Below are 15542 nucleotides of genomic sequence, written 5' to 3'. Positions count from 1 at the left end.
GATGAATGTAAAATCCTTTCAGTTGGTGTTGGGATTTTGCTTCACCAGGAAATGTTGGCAGGAAATGTTGCAAGATGCTGACAGCTCTGTGCCTCCACCTACTGAGCCTGTAAACAGATGAAAGTCCGCGTGCTGCGCTTACATGTTTTCCTTTCCTACGATTCGTGTCTGTTAAAGAGGAACATGTTCTGTGCTATAACAGCTTGAAAAAAGCAATGAGAATACGAGCAGACAGCAACACTTGCTATTGCATATTCTTTAACATTCTGTAATATTTTATGCACTACACTTGTCTATAATTGTAGCTTTTATTTAAATACATTTGAATATATATATATATATATATATATATATATATATATATATATATATATATATATATATATATATATATATATATATATATATATATATATATATATATATATATACCCTATATATAAGATAAGATAAGATAAGATAACCTTTATTGGTCCCACACTTGGGAAATTTGTTTTGTCACAGCAGGAAGTGGACAGTGCAAAAGTTATGAGGCAAAAATTAGAATACAATAAGAATAAATACAGTACACAACTGTACAGAATAGAATAAAATAAAATACTATATACAGTAGAATAAAATAAAATAAATATACAATAAGATACAAATAGAATACAAATACAAATACTATATACAACTGAGTAAAAATACAACGATGACAGAAAGGATTATTGCACTTAGTATTATTGCATATGTATGGATGTGTGTGCTTGATCAGTTAAAGTCTTTATTATGGAGTCTGACAGCAGTGGGGAGGAAAGACCTGCGAAATCTCTCCGTCCCACACCGTGGGTGCCGCAGTCTCCCACTGAAGGAGCTGCTCAGTGCTGTCACAGTCTGCTGCATGGGGTGGGAGATGTTGTCCATCAGGGATGACAGCTTAGCCGCCATTCTCCTGTCACTCACCACCTCCACTGGGTCCAGAGGGCATCCTAGAACAGAGCTGGCCCTTCGGATCACCCTGTTCAGTCTCTTCCTGTCCCCAGCAGAGATGCTGCCGCCCCAGCAGACCACGCCATAAAAGATAGCAGAAGCCACAACAGAGTCATAGAATTTCTTCAGGAGTGGGCCCTCCACTCCAAACGACCTGAGTCTCCGCAGCAGGTACAGCCTGCTCTGCCCTTTCCTGTAGAGGGCGTCTGAGTTATGAGTCCAGTCCAGTCTATTGTTCAGATGAACACCACATATATACCCTAAGACAGCTGGGATAGGCTCCAGTGCCCCCCGCAGAAGTGAATGGATCGATGGATGGGCGGATATTTTTCTTAAGCCAAACTTCACGTGTTTTTATTCTTCAATTCTGTCACATTGGTTCTCAAACTGCAGCACGGGCCCCATAGTGGGGCACAGAACCACGAATGACATAATTTGGAGGAAACCCCCCCCCCCCCCCCCCCAAAAAAAAAAATGTTTGGGGGGGGGGGGGGGGGGGGGTTAAAATGTTTTAAAAATGGGGACAAGATAAGATTGAATCACTCCTTTTAGAAATGTTTAACATGCAGGGTGTTTCAGGGGAGTTTGGACACCACCCAGTGATTTTAAGAACTGAAACAGGAAGTGAAACTATTTAAATGGCAGTGTTTGCTTTTAAAAGACTTTTTAAAAATTGGTTTAAATTAGACTTTTTAGGCTTTGTCTTGGTATGGTGTACAGCAGAAACATGCCAAACACAGGCAGGACTGCGTTACTTAAAGGATGCATTATTTTATTGATCATCAGTGTCTCTTTTTTCTACTTTTGATCAAAAATCTGAATGTATGGATAAAGCTTATGATGCAGATGTGATGAAAGAAGAAAAGCAATAAAATAAAAATAAGTATATTAAAACACACACACACTAGATACCGATGGATACTGTAAACATCTTCACGTGTTTGATTATGGCATACATACATAATCAAACATTATACAGTTTGCTAAAAGGCAACAACAGACAAGAGATGATTTATTGGTAAACAGTCCACACGTCTTGAATATATCTTTAAATTCATAACTGCTGCTAATGTTTCTTGTGTATAGATTATAGAGATGCCAAAAAAAGAGTTTCCAGCTACCATTGTGTATCTACTAGTGTCTGAATTTAAATTATATTTAAAGTAAAAATATATAATTTTCTTGTAGAAACCACAATGAGATTTCCTGTTTGTTGGTTTGTTGGTTGGGTAGTGAGTTAGTGAGAAAACAGTAATTTGCTGTTGCACCTCTCACTTCCAGTGTAAAGTGACGATAGACTTGTCATCTGATTGCTACAAGACAGCACAGCGAAAACTTGAAATTTTACCCCCAGCTTCCGCTGCGTTCACAAGACAGGAAGTAGATTCATTCTGTTGAGTAAAGAGCATGGTGCTGGAAAGACGTGGAGGACACTTTTAAAGAGTGCTTTACATGTTATTAGGAAGCCCACACACTCCACCAGTGAGCCATGAGCAAACGGAAACTGAGTAAGTTATGGTTTTTTTTCTGATGGGGAATTATTTGGAAAAGTACTTGTCGTCTGTCGCCCTAAAGGATCCAGCAAAAGTAAATCAAATCCGTCAGTGAGAGAAGCACCTGATGGTGGACTGAACTTTCTCTGATTTTAGGCTGATTTTAAAAACTGTTTAAAGTTTTATATTTTGGTGTAAAATACTAAAAAGAAAAGGTAGTGACAGCAGAATTCACACAAAGCATACACAGTAAAAAAAAAATTCTTTGCTCTGAAATCCAGCAGTATTTTTTTTCTAAAGTTTAGATCGTCCAAAGGTCACAAGATAAAACTGGTTGGGCATGACATGAATTAAAGTTGTGCTTATGTTCTATACAAAGCTTAAAACCTCAGTTTCAGGACTGAAACAGTCATTTTCCAACATTTTTGTTGGATGACTTCTCAGTCATCTTACAACATTGCAGATCTACTAACAAGGATGTTTAAATTTAGGTGAAAGGTGTAATCCTTCTAAGTAATAGTACAAAAGTTGTGGCATCAAACTAGCCTGTGTCTCTCTGCCGGGCACGCAGCTTTTTCTGAGATAAATCTACAAATTTCATGTGACATGTTGTAAATAGATATTTGGGATCTTGATCATCCATCCGTCCATTCTCTTCCGCTTATCCTTATCAGGGTCATGAGGGGATCTCAGTTCAATTCAGTTCAACTTTATTTATATAACTCCAAATCACAACAACAGTTGCTTCAATGTGGTTTGTATGGTAAGATGAGGACCATATGATAAAACAGAGAAATACCCAGCAACATTATGAGCAAGACCTTTGGCGACAGTGGGAAGGAAAAACTCCCTTTTAACAGGAAGAAACCTCCAGCAGGACCAGACTCAGGGAGGGGCGGGGCCATCTGCCGCTAACAGTTGGGGTGAGATGAGGAAGACAGGGCAAAAGACATGGTGTGGAAGAGAGTCAGAGATTAATAACAAGTAATAATTAAATGCAGAGAGGTCTATTAACACATAGTCAGTGAAAAAGAAATGCATTATGGGAATCCCCCAGCAGCCTAGAATTATTGCAGCATAACTAAGGGGGGATTCAGGGTCACCTGATCCAGCAGTAAACTGTACACTTTAGCACAAAAGAAAGTCTGATCTTACAAGTAGAGATGTGTCTGTCTCCTGAATCCAAGCTGGGAGCTGGTTCTACAGAAGAGGCCTGAAAACTGAAGCCTCTCCCTCTCATTCTATTTTCAAATAGTAAGCCGGCAGTCTGAGAGCGAAGTGCTCTAACAGGTTGATATGGTACGATGAGGTTTTTGAGATAAAATGGAGCCTGACTATTCACAATCTTGCATGTGAGGAGCAGGATTTTAACTTCAATTCTGGATTGATGAGAATACATGAGAAATATGCCCTCTTTCTAGTCCCTGTCAGAACTCTGGCTGCAGCATTCTGGAGCAACTTTGAGGGTTTTTAGGACATCCTGATAATAATTACAGCAGTCCAGCTTAGAAGTAGGAAGTAAGCCTAATAAGGCATTTGAAGACATTAATTTTTAAAAACGTTTTACACACAGGTGATAAATTACCATTAAATGTTCTAAACTGTGTTGTAGAAAAGTCCAGTGACTGTGTATCTGCAATGGAAGCTGCAGAAACTGGACAGCGGATATAAAAACACTCTCCATGTTTAATTTGTGTGTGACGGCTGTTTTTCACTAAATGCAATCGGGTGAGAATTTGTGTATTAAAGTAGTTATCAGTGTTGTTTTTGCAAAGCAGATCTTGATCTCAGTCAGACTTCCTGACACAAAAATATTTTTACTGCTGCCTTGCCACTTCTGCTTACTCTTATCACTGCGGCTGGTGCTGCACATTTTACTGTAATTGATAGTTCAAACACCTCCCCCTCTGCTGTGGTCTTCTGTTTATTCTTTTAGCTAAATTCTGTTGCTGTCTTTAATAGTTCTGCCATTTTTGATGTTCACTTGTGTTCAGTTCACTTTCTTTGCTTTTTTGTCTGTCGCTTGCAAACCTTTTTCATGTGTTTGACTGTTGGTAAATTGCTGTTGCCATCTTATTTTTCCAAAGCCCGACGTAACTGTTACATGCAAAGGTAAAGCTGTCAGCTGAAGCTCACTGGCCTGGTTGGCAAGCTGCTTCCATAGAAAGGATATTTGCACTGGCTACAGATAACTAGTGAGGACAGATTGGACTTCACAGCAAGCCTCAGTGCTGAAGAGGGATTCATCATTTATTAGACAACTACAGGCTGCAGCTGTGTTCACGCCCCAGATTAAGGAAACTTTAAACAGCTCACTTATATTGAAACTCCAACTGCAACTTGCAGACTTCTGAAATATGCTTTATAATAAAAGCCAAAAGAATTTGAAACAATTTATTAAATTTGCAACCAGATATTGTTTATTGTATGTTTTTAAATTATGTTTTTAATCTGATTGGAATATCAGAGCAGCCAAATGACAAAAGCAGCGTCTTAAATTTGGTTTTGAGTCTGGTCTCCTAAAGACAACCTGCAGCCTGTCCTAGCAGACTCAGACTGACACAGTCACTCTCTGACTGACTTTCTAATAACTACCTACTTATTTGTAAATGCAAACAGATTGCCTACGCATGGCAGTCAATCTTACTCAGCACCCAGTTTGCGTCTTTGCAGTCGGAGGTTCTCCTTTTATTCAGCTGGTTGTATTCATGTTATATTCCCATTTAAAGCAAAGCTGCAAACGCCTTTGTCATGTTACAGTTAAATGATATACTGCAGCAGCTACGTCACTGTTTGTGGAGGAATTTCTGAATTTATTTTTCTTTGAGCTTCTGGCTGGATTATGAAAGTAGGTTTCTGTGTATGTGGATGGCAACAGATATGTGATCTTCACTGATTTATCATACTTAGTTGCCACATTTTCACAAAGCGATTTCATGCAATTGCTAACTTTCAATCTAAAAAATAAGAGCAGACTAACTCAGTTTTGATGCACCAAAGTGAGACTGAAGGGAGTGATCGCAGTCCTTCGAAGCAACCATTTCAAAAGCGAGTAGGGAACTTGTTCATTGCACAAAGTTACAGTAATTTTAGTTGGACCGCCGTCTTCCACCATAGTTTTTCTTGGTGTGACTTTAGCGTAACACACTGAAAAGAAATGTTACTTTGAACCAACTTTAATAATTACCCTATTTTGTTACAGCTAAGTTTATTAGTTGTACTCAGACTGTAATTTAATATAAACCTTTTACTTGAAGTACAGATTCTCACTTTGACAAATTGTTTGTGTTGATTATTTTCATGGTAAGTTATTTTTAATTTTAGGTACAGTGAAATAAACAGTGTTAACCCAGAAATCCCAATTTTCTGTTGCTACAGTGGAGTGCAATGCAACACTTTTTCAGTGTAGAAGCATTTTTAAAATTAAGCAATCTCTAGTGGTTATATGTAAAAGCATATAAATAAAATGAGCTCAGGTGGCCACTTTTAGATCGGGCACAATCCTTACTTACCTATATACGCTCAGTCACCATAAACTTGAACCCCAGTGCACTCTAAGTCTGCTGGAGACTCTAAGTCTGCTGGAGACAAAATGAATGAAAACCATCCATTATCTGAACTGAATCTGAACTCATTCATACCTTAGATTATTTCAGAATAACCATTCAACACAACATGCATGTCTTTGGGCTGCGGCAGGAAGCTGGAGCATCAGGAGAGAACACATGACACTAAAGAAGTGCCCTGAAACAGGAACCTCTTCCTGTGATGCGACATTGCGACCCACACCATGATATGATAAAATACATCTTCTTTAACATCTGTTGATATCAGTCACAAATATATTGAGCATTAAAAATCCCCCCAAAACCTTAGTGTAACTTATCACAGGTTACATTTATAAATTTTATAATATGGAACTGTATCAAAGCGGAGGAAGTAATCTAAAGCAAACATATTTGAAAATGTCTTGTATGTATGGTACATAAGACATGAATAATATTACTATATATTAACTCTTAGTAGAGCTGAAGTAGAAAAGTAGTAGTAGAAGCACAGAGACAGTGGTATTAGACGAGTCTGGTAAAAGAGGCTGATGTAAGTTTATTTGTGCAAGCCCATAAATGAATGTGCTCTATTGGCGCTCGTTCCAGCGTGTCCGCTGTTGCTTTGTCCACTGTTCCACTTACAAACATCTTTTTGCTCCATTGTTAATGAAGCATAGACGTGCCTTTGTGCTGTTTGAAGGGACAGTGGCCCGGCTGAGCGCACAGAGCTGAGCTAAGAAAAGACAGCGAATTCCTGCTGACAGGACAACAGGCCTCTGTGCATCTCTTCTTCTGCTGCTTGACTTGGTAGCTGTCTTATAAAAACTGATTTTTTTGAGGCAGCCTGAGGACATTTATTCGCTCTGTGAAAACAAATCAGCTTCAGGCTTCGGGACAACAAAAACCTCCAATGGAGCTCAGTTGAGTAGTTTTAAAAAGTTCAAATTTTAGAGTCACGTTGTTGCTTTAAGTGTCACGTTGTCCTTTGACATTTACAGAAATAGCCAAGGATCATAAATGCTGAAGTGAATCTGTTTGCTGCAGAAAAACATTAATTTTGGAACATTGTGGCATTATTTTTCTTAACAGAAATTGGCAAAGGACGTAGCTGCAAATTTTGTAAAATCTGCTTGTCTGCTGTTATAATTTGGCACTATATACATAAATCTGATTAGAGTTAACAGTAGATAATTTTTCCTCAGTTCCTCAAAGTAATTGTATCTCAAAGAAAGCGAAACCATTTTAAAAACAGAATGAACTCAACGCCTAACAAGTTCTTTGGGATTTTTGAATGTTTCTACAACCAAGCGAATACAGTTGCTACCAAAATAAAACAGGAAGTGCATGTCAGAGAGACAAAGCATGCATTGACAACAAACAGAGGGAGACAAAGGGAGTGAAAAACAGTCCAGGTAGCAGGCACGCACAGTCGGGCCTGGTCTGGGCTACTTTTGGTACGTACGGTTCAGTTATGGCACCATCAGGTGCTCTGTGGGCATAAAGCAGGTCAGGCATGGGTTATAGAAAGTACTATGTGGGCCAGATGTGCCCCAGATGTCACAACTGATCTGACCTCTGGCTCAAGGTTCAGTGTGGTTCATAGAAAACCACAGATGTGGGCCATATCTAGGACAAATGTTCACTTCTCTCTGAGATGAGACAGGACAGCACTAAAAAACACAGAGAAGGGGATGAATTAAGTAAAAACAGAAGCAAAACTGACCATAAACTTAACAAAACCCAACAGTATAATAAGGAATAAATGACACAAAGGGAAATGCCCATATCTGTTTATTGGAAAGAGAGGAGGTTTTTAAGTTGATTGTTTAGTACTACAGTGTTTAACTTAACTCCACTGAGTGGGATTTACTCTAAAATATGACAGGCAATAAAGAACATTTTCTCATTTTTATGGTCATGGAAATCGATTAAGAACAATGTGGAAGTGACACATGCTGGCTCAAGTGTAAAAGATAACATCTACCCTCCATCAACCCCATCTTTGTATCTCTCTCCAAATCATGAGTCCATGTTTAGCTGCTGAATTAAATAAACAACAGTCAGTGCCTCCAGAGCCTAATTGGTCCTTTGGGAAAACACTTGAACACTGGTGAAAGTTCGGGAGCTTCACCTCATAAGAGAGAAACAAGGGTACGATGACATTCCTCAAATGCCTCCAACGCAAAGAAAACATGTTGGTTTGCAGCTGTAGGTCTAAATAGGGACATAATGGCTCTGCACTGATGCTAATGTGTGTTTAAAATGTGCATGTTCATGTCACTAAGGGGCTAACCCAAATTAAAAAGATGACCCTGTGCAGGGATCAGCCAGTGCATCACTGCAAAACGAGCCAGATTAAAATCATTTTGTCGCGTTTAATCTTGATGAATTTGGGGTTTTTCAGTTTTTAACACACACGTTGTGTTTTCCTGTTTTTCTATTTTTTAAAAGATAAAAGATGACAAAGAAATTGATTGAACTCACTCAGCAAGCAAAAAAGTTGAGAAACTCTCTGACTAAGGATCTAAAGCCAGAGAATATAAAGACGTCATGAACTAAAAAAACAATTAAAAAAAACTGCATGTTTATGTTTCTAAAACAATTCTGATAAACAAGCTTGAAATCACAGACTGTATACAAAAGATGGAGGCTACCATGATGTCCTTTCTTTTTTGAGCTCTTATTTTGAAGATAATTTTAAACACAGTCTCACAGTATTTTAAAAGGATTCCAGGAATAATCTGACTAACAATGTTGCCTGGTATGAGTTACGGTATGAGTCATCTAAAGATTTTATTGAGTAAACGTCTATTAGCAAGTAACAAATCTGTAAAAAATAAAACAAACATGTGGGTATATAAAGTCTGTGGTTCTGACACAAGCCTATCACTGTTCCTAAAAAGGTGTTGTTTACTTTATATATATATGGTTAGGTTTATATATGGTTTATATATATGGTTTAGGCCCTATAAAGGCACTACTAATTACTCGGTTAGGGTTTGAAAAACACGCGGTTTTTCTGTGGTTTGGTTCAAAATATGAGGTTACAGGTCGACTATTGCATTTGAATGTGATGCCAAGAGCTTGTTGCTATTGCAATTTGTGACATGCTGTGAGTGAAAATGAGCCCTGCTGCACAAAACCTTTGGACAGAAATGTGAGACAGCAACAGCTTTGAGAAAACATCTGTATACGACACAACAGGGAGGAAACAGCTGGCATTTTAGGTCACTGCCAGCTGTTTCTTTCTTCTTGTTCTTCTTCTTTTTCTTTAATAAAACCAGACCTCATACAGGGATCTGACCAGGAAGCCAAAAATCACAGTACACTCTATACCCTGCTTACCCATCTATTTCACTCTAAATGGGACTAACATTTACAAAATGAACATCACATTTTATTAAGCAGGTCTGTCGCTCTGTGTTAGCCCTACGTCAGATTGGTGACCTGTCCAGGGTGTATACTGTGTCTCGCCCTATGATAGCTGGGATAGGCTCCAGTCTCCCTGCGTCCCTGATAAGGACAAACGGAAGAGAATATGTGGATGGAGGACTTTAAACGGGCAATTAAGACCATAAAGTCACCAGCAAAGTGTATACTGATGTCATAGATTAAATCAGAAGAGGCTAATTTTCTCATAGTCTTCTATACATTCAGACATCTTTATGCAACCAAAGGAGTCGCCCCCTGTTGGCCATTCGAAAGACTAAAATCACTTAGGCATTGGCTTCTGTGTTCTCCATCTGCGTAATTTAAAAATGCTTTTATTAATGTTTTTGCACTTAAAAAAAAATTAAACTCCTTTTTAACTAACTCTTCTTCTCCAGATTTAAAACTGTTCGGGAGCCTCTCCAACCTCTCCTTCCGCCGCTCAACAGGGAAGAAGAGCACCAAAGCGTCCCTGGAGTATGATGGGAGCTTTTCCGGGGACAAATCTGCAGGGATGGGCAACCAGTCGGTGGACGACATGGAGTCCTGCCTCCACAGCCCCACCTACGCTCGCTCCTGTGAGATGTACACACATGTGGGGACTGTGCCTCGCAATGACAAGCAGAAGAAGAGCTTCAAGGGGCTAAAGGAGAAGAAGACCAAGACAGAGGAGGAGGAGGAGGAGAAAGGGATGAGTGAGAGGCAGGGCAATTTGAAGGCGGGAGAGCATGTCCGGGACTCGCCCCTGCTTGGTGCTCTGACAAGCCTTAGTGCGAACAACATGGAAAAGCCTCAGCCTGCTTCTACGTTGGCCCGGTCACTGCCAGTGACACCGACATCCAGCCCGACTTCACCTTTGACCTCAGAATCTGACAGCTGTGATCCTGCTGTGGAATTTTTAACCAGCAGTGAGGCATTAAAGAGCAAGAATGATTTAGAAACAGCCAGAGAGCCTTCAGTTAAGAGCCACAAGGCTGCTTCGAACCAGGATCTGTATGTGCCGATGGATCCTATAGCTGAAACAGCCCACAGCCACCTGGATCCCCAAACAGAGAGACTGCGAGGCGTCACACGTACACAGGAAACCACCACAACCATGAAAAGCTCACAGGAAGTGGAGTATGCTGACAAGTGAGATGTTTATTTATTTTTCTCTCAGAAGATGCAGGTCAGAAATACACAGCCTGATTGTTATTCAGGCAGTCAGTTCATATCAGTAGAAAAACGTTTTTAGTTAGAAACATAAGAAAAACAGACTGAAAATTCACAAAAGTGTCTTTGTGAGACTTAAACTATTAGTAGAAAATAGTAATAATCACGAGAGATTGAAAAAGGTCATGTTTCATGACCTCCTGACACCCAGCTGCTTGTTAGTGGAAATTAATTTAATATTGAGTTGACCTGAAATAAATCAGTCACTTAATCGATCACTGATCTATTAAATTATCTGTTTAAAAAGAAAAAAGATATAAATCTTAAAAATAGAGCATAAAAATTAAATCAACTTAAATTAAATTAAAAAATAATATAAAATGCACAACACTCTATAAGCTCGAGTCACTGAATCAAATAATGCTGGATGAAAATATTTAAAACGAATAGATCTAAAATGTAAATATAATGAAACAATAGAAAATATTGTCTGTAACAGAAGAGACAATGAAAGTAACTCTGTGGTAAAATAATAACTAATTAATTATCGAAAAGAAAGTAAGTAACATTATGACACTCTCTAAAAAATAAAACTCTCAAATATTCAACACGTGAAGATTAAAATGCACTGTGAAAGTGGCTGTCGCTGCGGACATGCGCAGTAGCTCCGCTCCCACTCACCGCGGCTATCAGTCAGCTGGGCGAAGCCGTGAGGACTGACCTCGGGACAAGATGTGTGAAGTTGGGGACTTAAAGTTAAGCGCGGTGAGGAGGGAAAGGTGAGAAAACCGCTTCCGCTATTAACTCTTTATCCACTGATGACACGGAGCCAGGCTGTGAGATCAGGGTTTGTGTTTCTTGAATAAGAACACACACAGTTAGTTTTTTCTGAAACAGTGAGACAGTCAGAGAAAACTATCTGTCGCGATCATCTGTTAATCTGCTTCGGGGAACAGTCTCAGCTCCGAGGCTTTGATATTTTTATCCCTTCGGTCGCTTTTTTTTCGTTTGAAGTATATTTGTAAAGGCGGAAATAGAGGCGTGTTTTTGGTTAGTTTGGTGCCATAAAACCTGAAACGAGGATCAGTAAAACATTTACTAGCTACAAGTCGACTTTGAAGTGAGTCGGCTTGCTGGCTCTGGACCGGTCTGTTAGTTACATAAGCGGAGGAATTTGATCCTGCGCTGCTTCACTCTGAAGAGTGATAAGACTTCTTTGGCAGAGATGCAGCAGCAGGTTTAACTTCGTCTCTTTTCCACCTGACTTGTATGTCCCGCTGCATGCTGTCACAGTTTTGCGACCTTGTGTCAGTCGCTTAGTGCTGGCTTCAAGGAAAAGCATGCCACCTTCTGCTGCTTTAATCCAAATTATAAAAGAAATGAATGATTCTTGTACAAATAAAAGGCTATGAAAATACTTAAATGTTATGGCCCTGCAGGTAAAATTCTATCTTAATCAAGCTGAAGTAAATGATTATGTCTTCCCAAATTGAACTTTTTGGTATTTTTCTTTTTTCAGTACATATCGTCCTGTTATTCCTGTTAACATTATGCTGTAATTAAGAATTTAGTTTGTAAAACTGTGAAAAAAAATCATCAGAATTTGACTTTAAGTTAGTTTTCGTTTGCAAAGATCTGTTTCAAGCTTCTAAATGTCACCAAACATTTGAGTAAAACAGCGAAGTGACGGTGTGATTCGTGTAGATGTAATTATATCTGATACCAGTGCATTACTGGAAAAATAAAGCTCAGAGGTGCCAAAATTTTACAAAGTCAGAATCACAAAAATGCTCAAAATATTGAACAAAATATTGATACGTCCAGAATCTCAACTTAATATACAGTTCATCGGACAGCTGTAATAACAGGCCTGCTAATTATCACCAGCCTGATCATTTGATTTGAACTCGCTTAACCTGCTAGAGAGTTCAAGAGGTTGATAAAGGCCAACAAGAGTGAAAGTAAAAGGAAATGTGTCTGTATCTATAAAAAAGAACGTCTGAAATGACGAGAATGATGAATATTTGGTTGTTTTACTTAAAAAATCGGCTTATGTTGTTTCATTATGAAGTCTTATTGTTAGCATTTTGGCTCCTGTCATTTTATGTATTTATGTTTTGGAGACAGAAATAACCATATCTGAAGGAAAAGGTGTTTGTCTTCATTCATAGACTGTACGTGTGCATCACACAGAAGACAGGTACCTATCAACTAGTGCTAAGAATATCAGTCACCAGCACTGACGCTAACACATCTCGGATGTTTTGTAGCAGACAGAAAGTCGTATTATTGGTCAGATAATTCTATTAAAAACTCTCCAAAAAGCACAAACAACACAGACACAGTGAGTCATGTTCAAGAAGTCCAGTTAGGGTCGACGAACACCCGTTCTTTCAAACTCGAAGCTTTAGGAGAAAGAAGATCTCCCAACCAAAAATCCTCAGTATCTGTTAAAAAAAACGAACATTAAACGGCTTTAAGACTCACATCAGCATCGAAGGAAAGCTTTTAGTTTGATTATTGACTTTCAGTAGCAGAATAAGAGGAAATGGTGTCCTGTAGCTGTCAGGGGAAAAGGCTCAGAGTGGATTTGTGGATAAACAGAGACGACTCGTCCAGCCTCTCATTAACAGTGTGTTTCTTTTAACTACTGGTGCAGTGCCTGTTCCGGGTAAGTGTAGCCCCAACTTACAGATTTTCCCTGACTGTGCAGTTAATTGGAAGTTGCTGGTTTGAAAAGACGACCGCTGTATGGTCACACTTGTTGAATGTGCGTGTAGTGAAAACATAACTGGATGACTTAAGCTGTTTGTCACAGGAAACCAAAGACTAACATTTTTTTTAAATGCCTGTTTGTCTTTTTGAGAACCAGTCTGAATTTTGTTATTCCACATTTCAACCCTGCACCCACGGGACACTACAAAGCCTTAAGATGTAGACGATGGTCTTCAAACCTCAGTGTGGGACCAAAACACCGCCATGTCGGACACTTTTAGATGTGGTATCGCTAAACTAAGTGACGTGCGTTCATGTGGATGAATGCCCTCACAAAGATATTTAAACAAACATGGCTGTGTTGGTGTGTGGGCCCCGTCCCTGCAGATAGAGTAGAGCCACAGTCACAGTAGTGGACTCACTGAGAACAGGAAAACGATGGGAACTCTTCATCCAAATGACCAGAAACCCATCAAGTTTGAGGCATATCCCGCGAACGATCGATGAGACAGGCGAATTGGAGATTTCTCAAATTATTAGTAAGTAGTAGTAAGAGTAGTTTTACCCGCAGCGCAGCCGCAGAGGTGTCATATCAGCTTTCAGCTGTTCACAGTTTCGGAGGAATTGCACTGCCCGAACTCAGCACGTTCTGAATTCTCACCTTATTGCAATAAAGGAGGTAATTCAAGTTTAAGAAGCCATCAGAGCAGAAGTGGTCACTGAGGCTGAACTTGACCTGCTTTTAAAAAGTCATCCAGGCTTGGTGACTTTCTTTTTCCACTCTGTGTTTGTTGCAGTCAGCCTCAGCTCTTTGCAACTAATGTCGTTATTAGGGAAGCGTTAAACCACAGGCAGAGTCTCTCTGACTGTGTTGCTGTTGCTTGATGGCATAACAGCTGCTGGCAGTCGGAGCAGGAACTGCTGTAAAATTTGGTGCTGGTTTGAGGAGTGCAGCCCTGAAGTGGAGGGAGTTTCCCCTCATGGATAAGGCCACTGCAAACAGTCTTATAACTTAACAGTGAACAGACTTTAACTGTGGTTCGGTCCAAGTGTGAAGAAAAAATGTGAGCAGAAGAATATTGACCATTTGTGACAGTATCCTGTCCACGTATAAGTGGATGTTGACCACTGGTTATAAGCTGGTTATAAGCTTATTCTTAGATATAGCTGCAGGTCTCCAGTTTGTCGCCTTTAAATAGAGATAAAAACATCTATCATTATATCTCACATCAGGTGACCTGAGCCGTCTCCTTACAAAGACCTCAGGGTTGAGGGCGCTACTCTTTTATCCTCTGGGTTGTTTGAAAAGTAGTGAAAAATTTAAACACAATCACTGGGCAACCACCAGCTTTTTTCCTGTTCTCAAGGAGGTTCACATCCTATTTTTACAGAATTCGTCATTAATAAGTAATAAGCTACATTCCTCATTGCAAGGAAATGACTGAGTCATTATGTGTTTTGAATGGAAAAATCAGCTTAACTTTTTTATAAATAATTACATGAATATAACAAATATATAATATAATACAATATAAATGTTCTGAACCTGCATTTATTGGTTAAGTAATAAGCTACAGTCAATTACAAGATAGATAAAAAGAAAAAATGTAAAAAAAAATTTGCATTTGCACTTTCAGTATTTACTGCTATCACTGTGGTCGTTTGCTGTCACCCGATATCTGATCCACATCGAACGACTGTATCCATACTCGCTTTTGAACCATTTGGAACATCTAGAAGAGGCTTTCATTTATTTTATTTTATCCTGTGAGGGAGAGGTGCTCTCTGTTTTTATTTGCTCCAAGGATCTCAGAATTGGAACATCCTGATACTTGGAAACTTGGAGTTTTTCAGTCCTGAGTTTGAAAAAGCAGGTATGGAGCAGCTTTTACTGGAATGAATGGGGTGCCGTGTTGTAACCTGGGAGTTTTGTCTTCGTCTGACTTCCTGTTTATTATATTGTCCTCAATAATGCCATAAAAATACCCTCCTCCTCCTTCCTAGCCCTAAAGGGTTTAATCTAATAATTAAAACAGCCAGTGAGCGTTGGCATCATTCCCAAACAGCACAAGCAGTATATCAGGGCTTAAAATCATCTGCGTGGGGTTTAGTTTTTGAATGCCAGCGCGTTTCTCATGCTGTATGTCCACATCTGTGAGTGTGTGCTGCCTGTTCTCAGAGTTTGTATTTGGGAACAAAAGGTCACCTCCCTTGACTCTTGGAAGTATGCAGC

At 39.3% G+C, this 15542-nt stretch overlaps 1 protein-coding gene across 1 annotated transcript in view; it reads left to right on the top strand.

The window, feature by feature from the left end:
* The first annotated feature begins 2434 nt into the window (after positions 1–2434).
* LOC146621776 (SH2 domain-containing protein 3C-like) overlaps positions 2435–15542 on the top strand; it is a 55834-nt gene continuing 42726 nt past the window's right edge. The window contains exons 1-2 of the mRNA XM_085367532.1: positions 2435–2480; positions 9841–10573. Of these exons, the coding sequence (XP_085223658.1) occupies positions 2462–2480; positions 9841–10573 (752 nt within the window). The 5' untranslated portion in view covers positions 2435–2461. The remainder of the gene's footprint in view (positions 2481–9840; positions 10574–15542) is intronic.

The sequence above is a fragment of the Diplotaxodon limnothrissa genome, linkage group LG12, assembly GCF_057381915.1.
Source record: "Diplotaxodon limnothrissa isolate DT_005_m linkage group LG12, D_limnothrissa_male_GT1.1, whole genome shotgun sequence".
Taxonomy (NCBI): Eukaryota; Metazoa; Chordata; class Actinopteri; order Cichliformes; family Cichlidae; genus Diplotaxodon; species Diplotaxodon limnothrissa.
The sequence above is the reverse complement of the archived record's forward strand: the minus strand, read 5'-3'. Positions and strand labels throughout refer to the sequence as shown.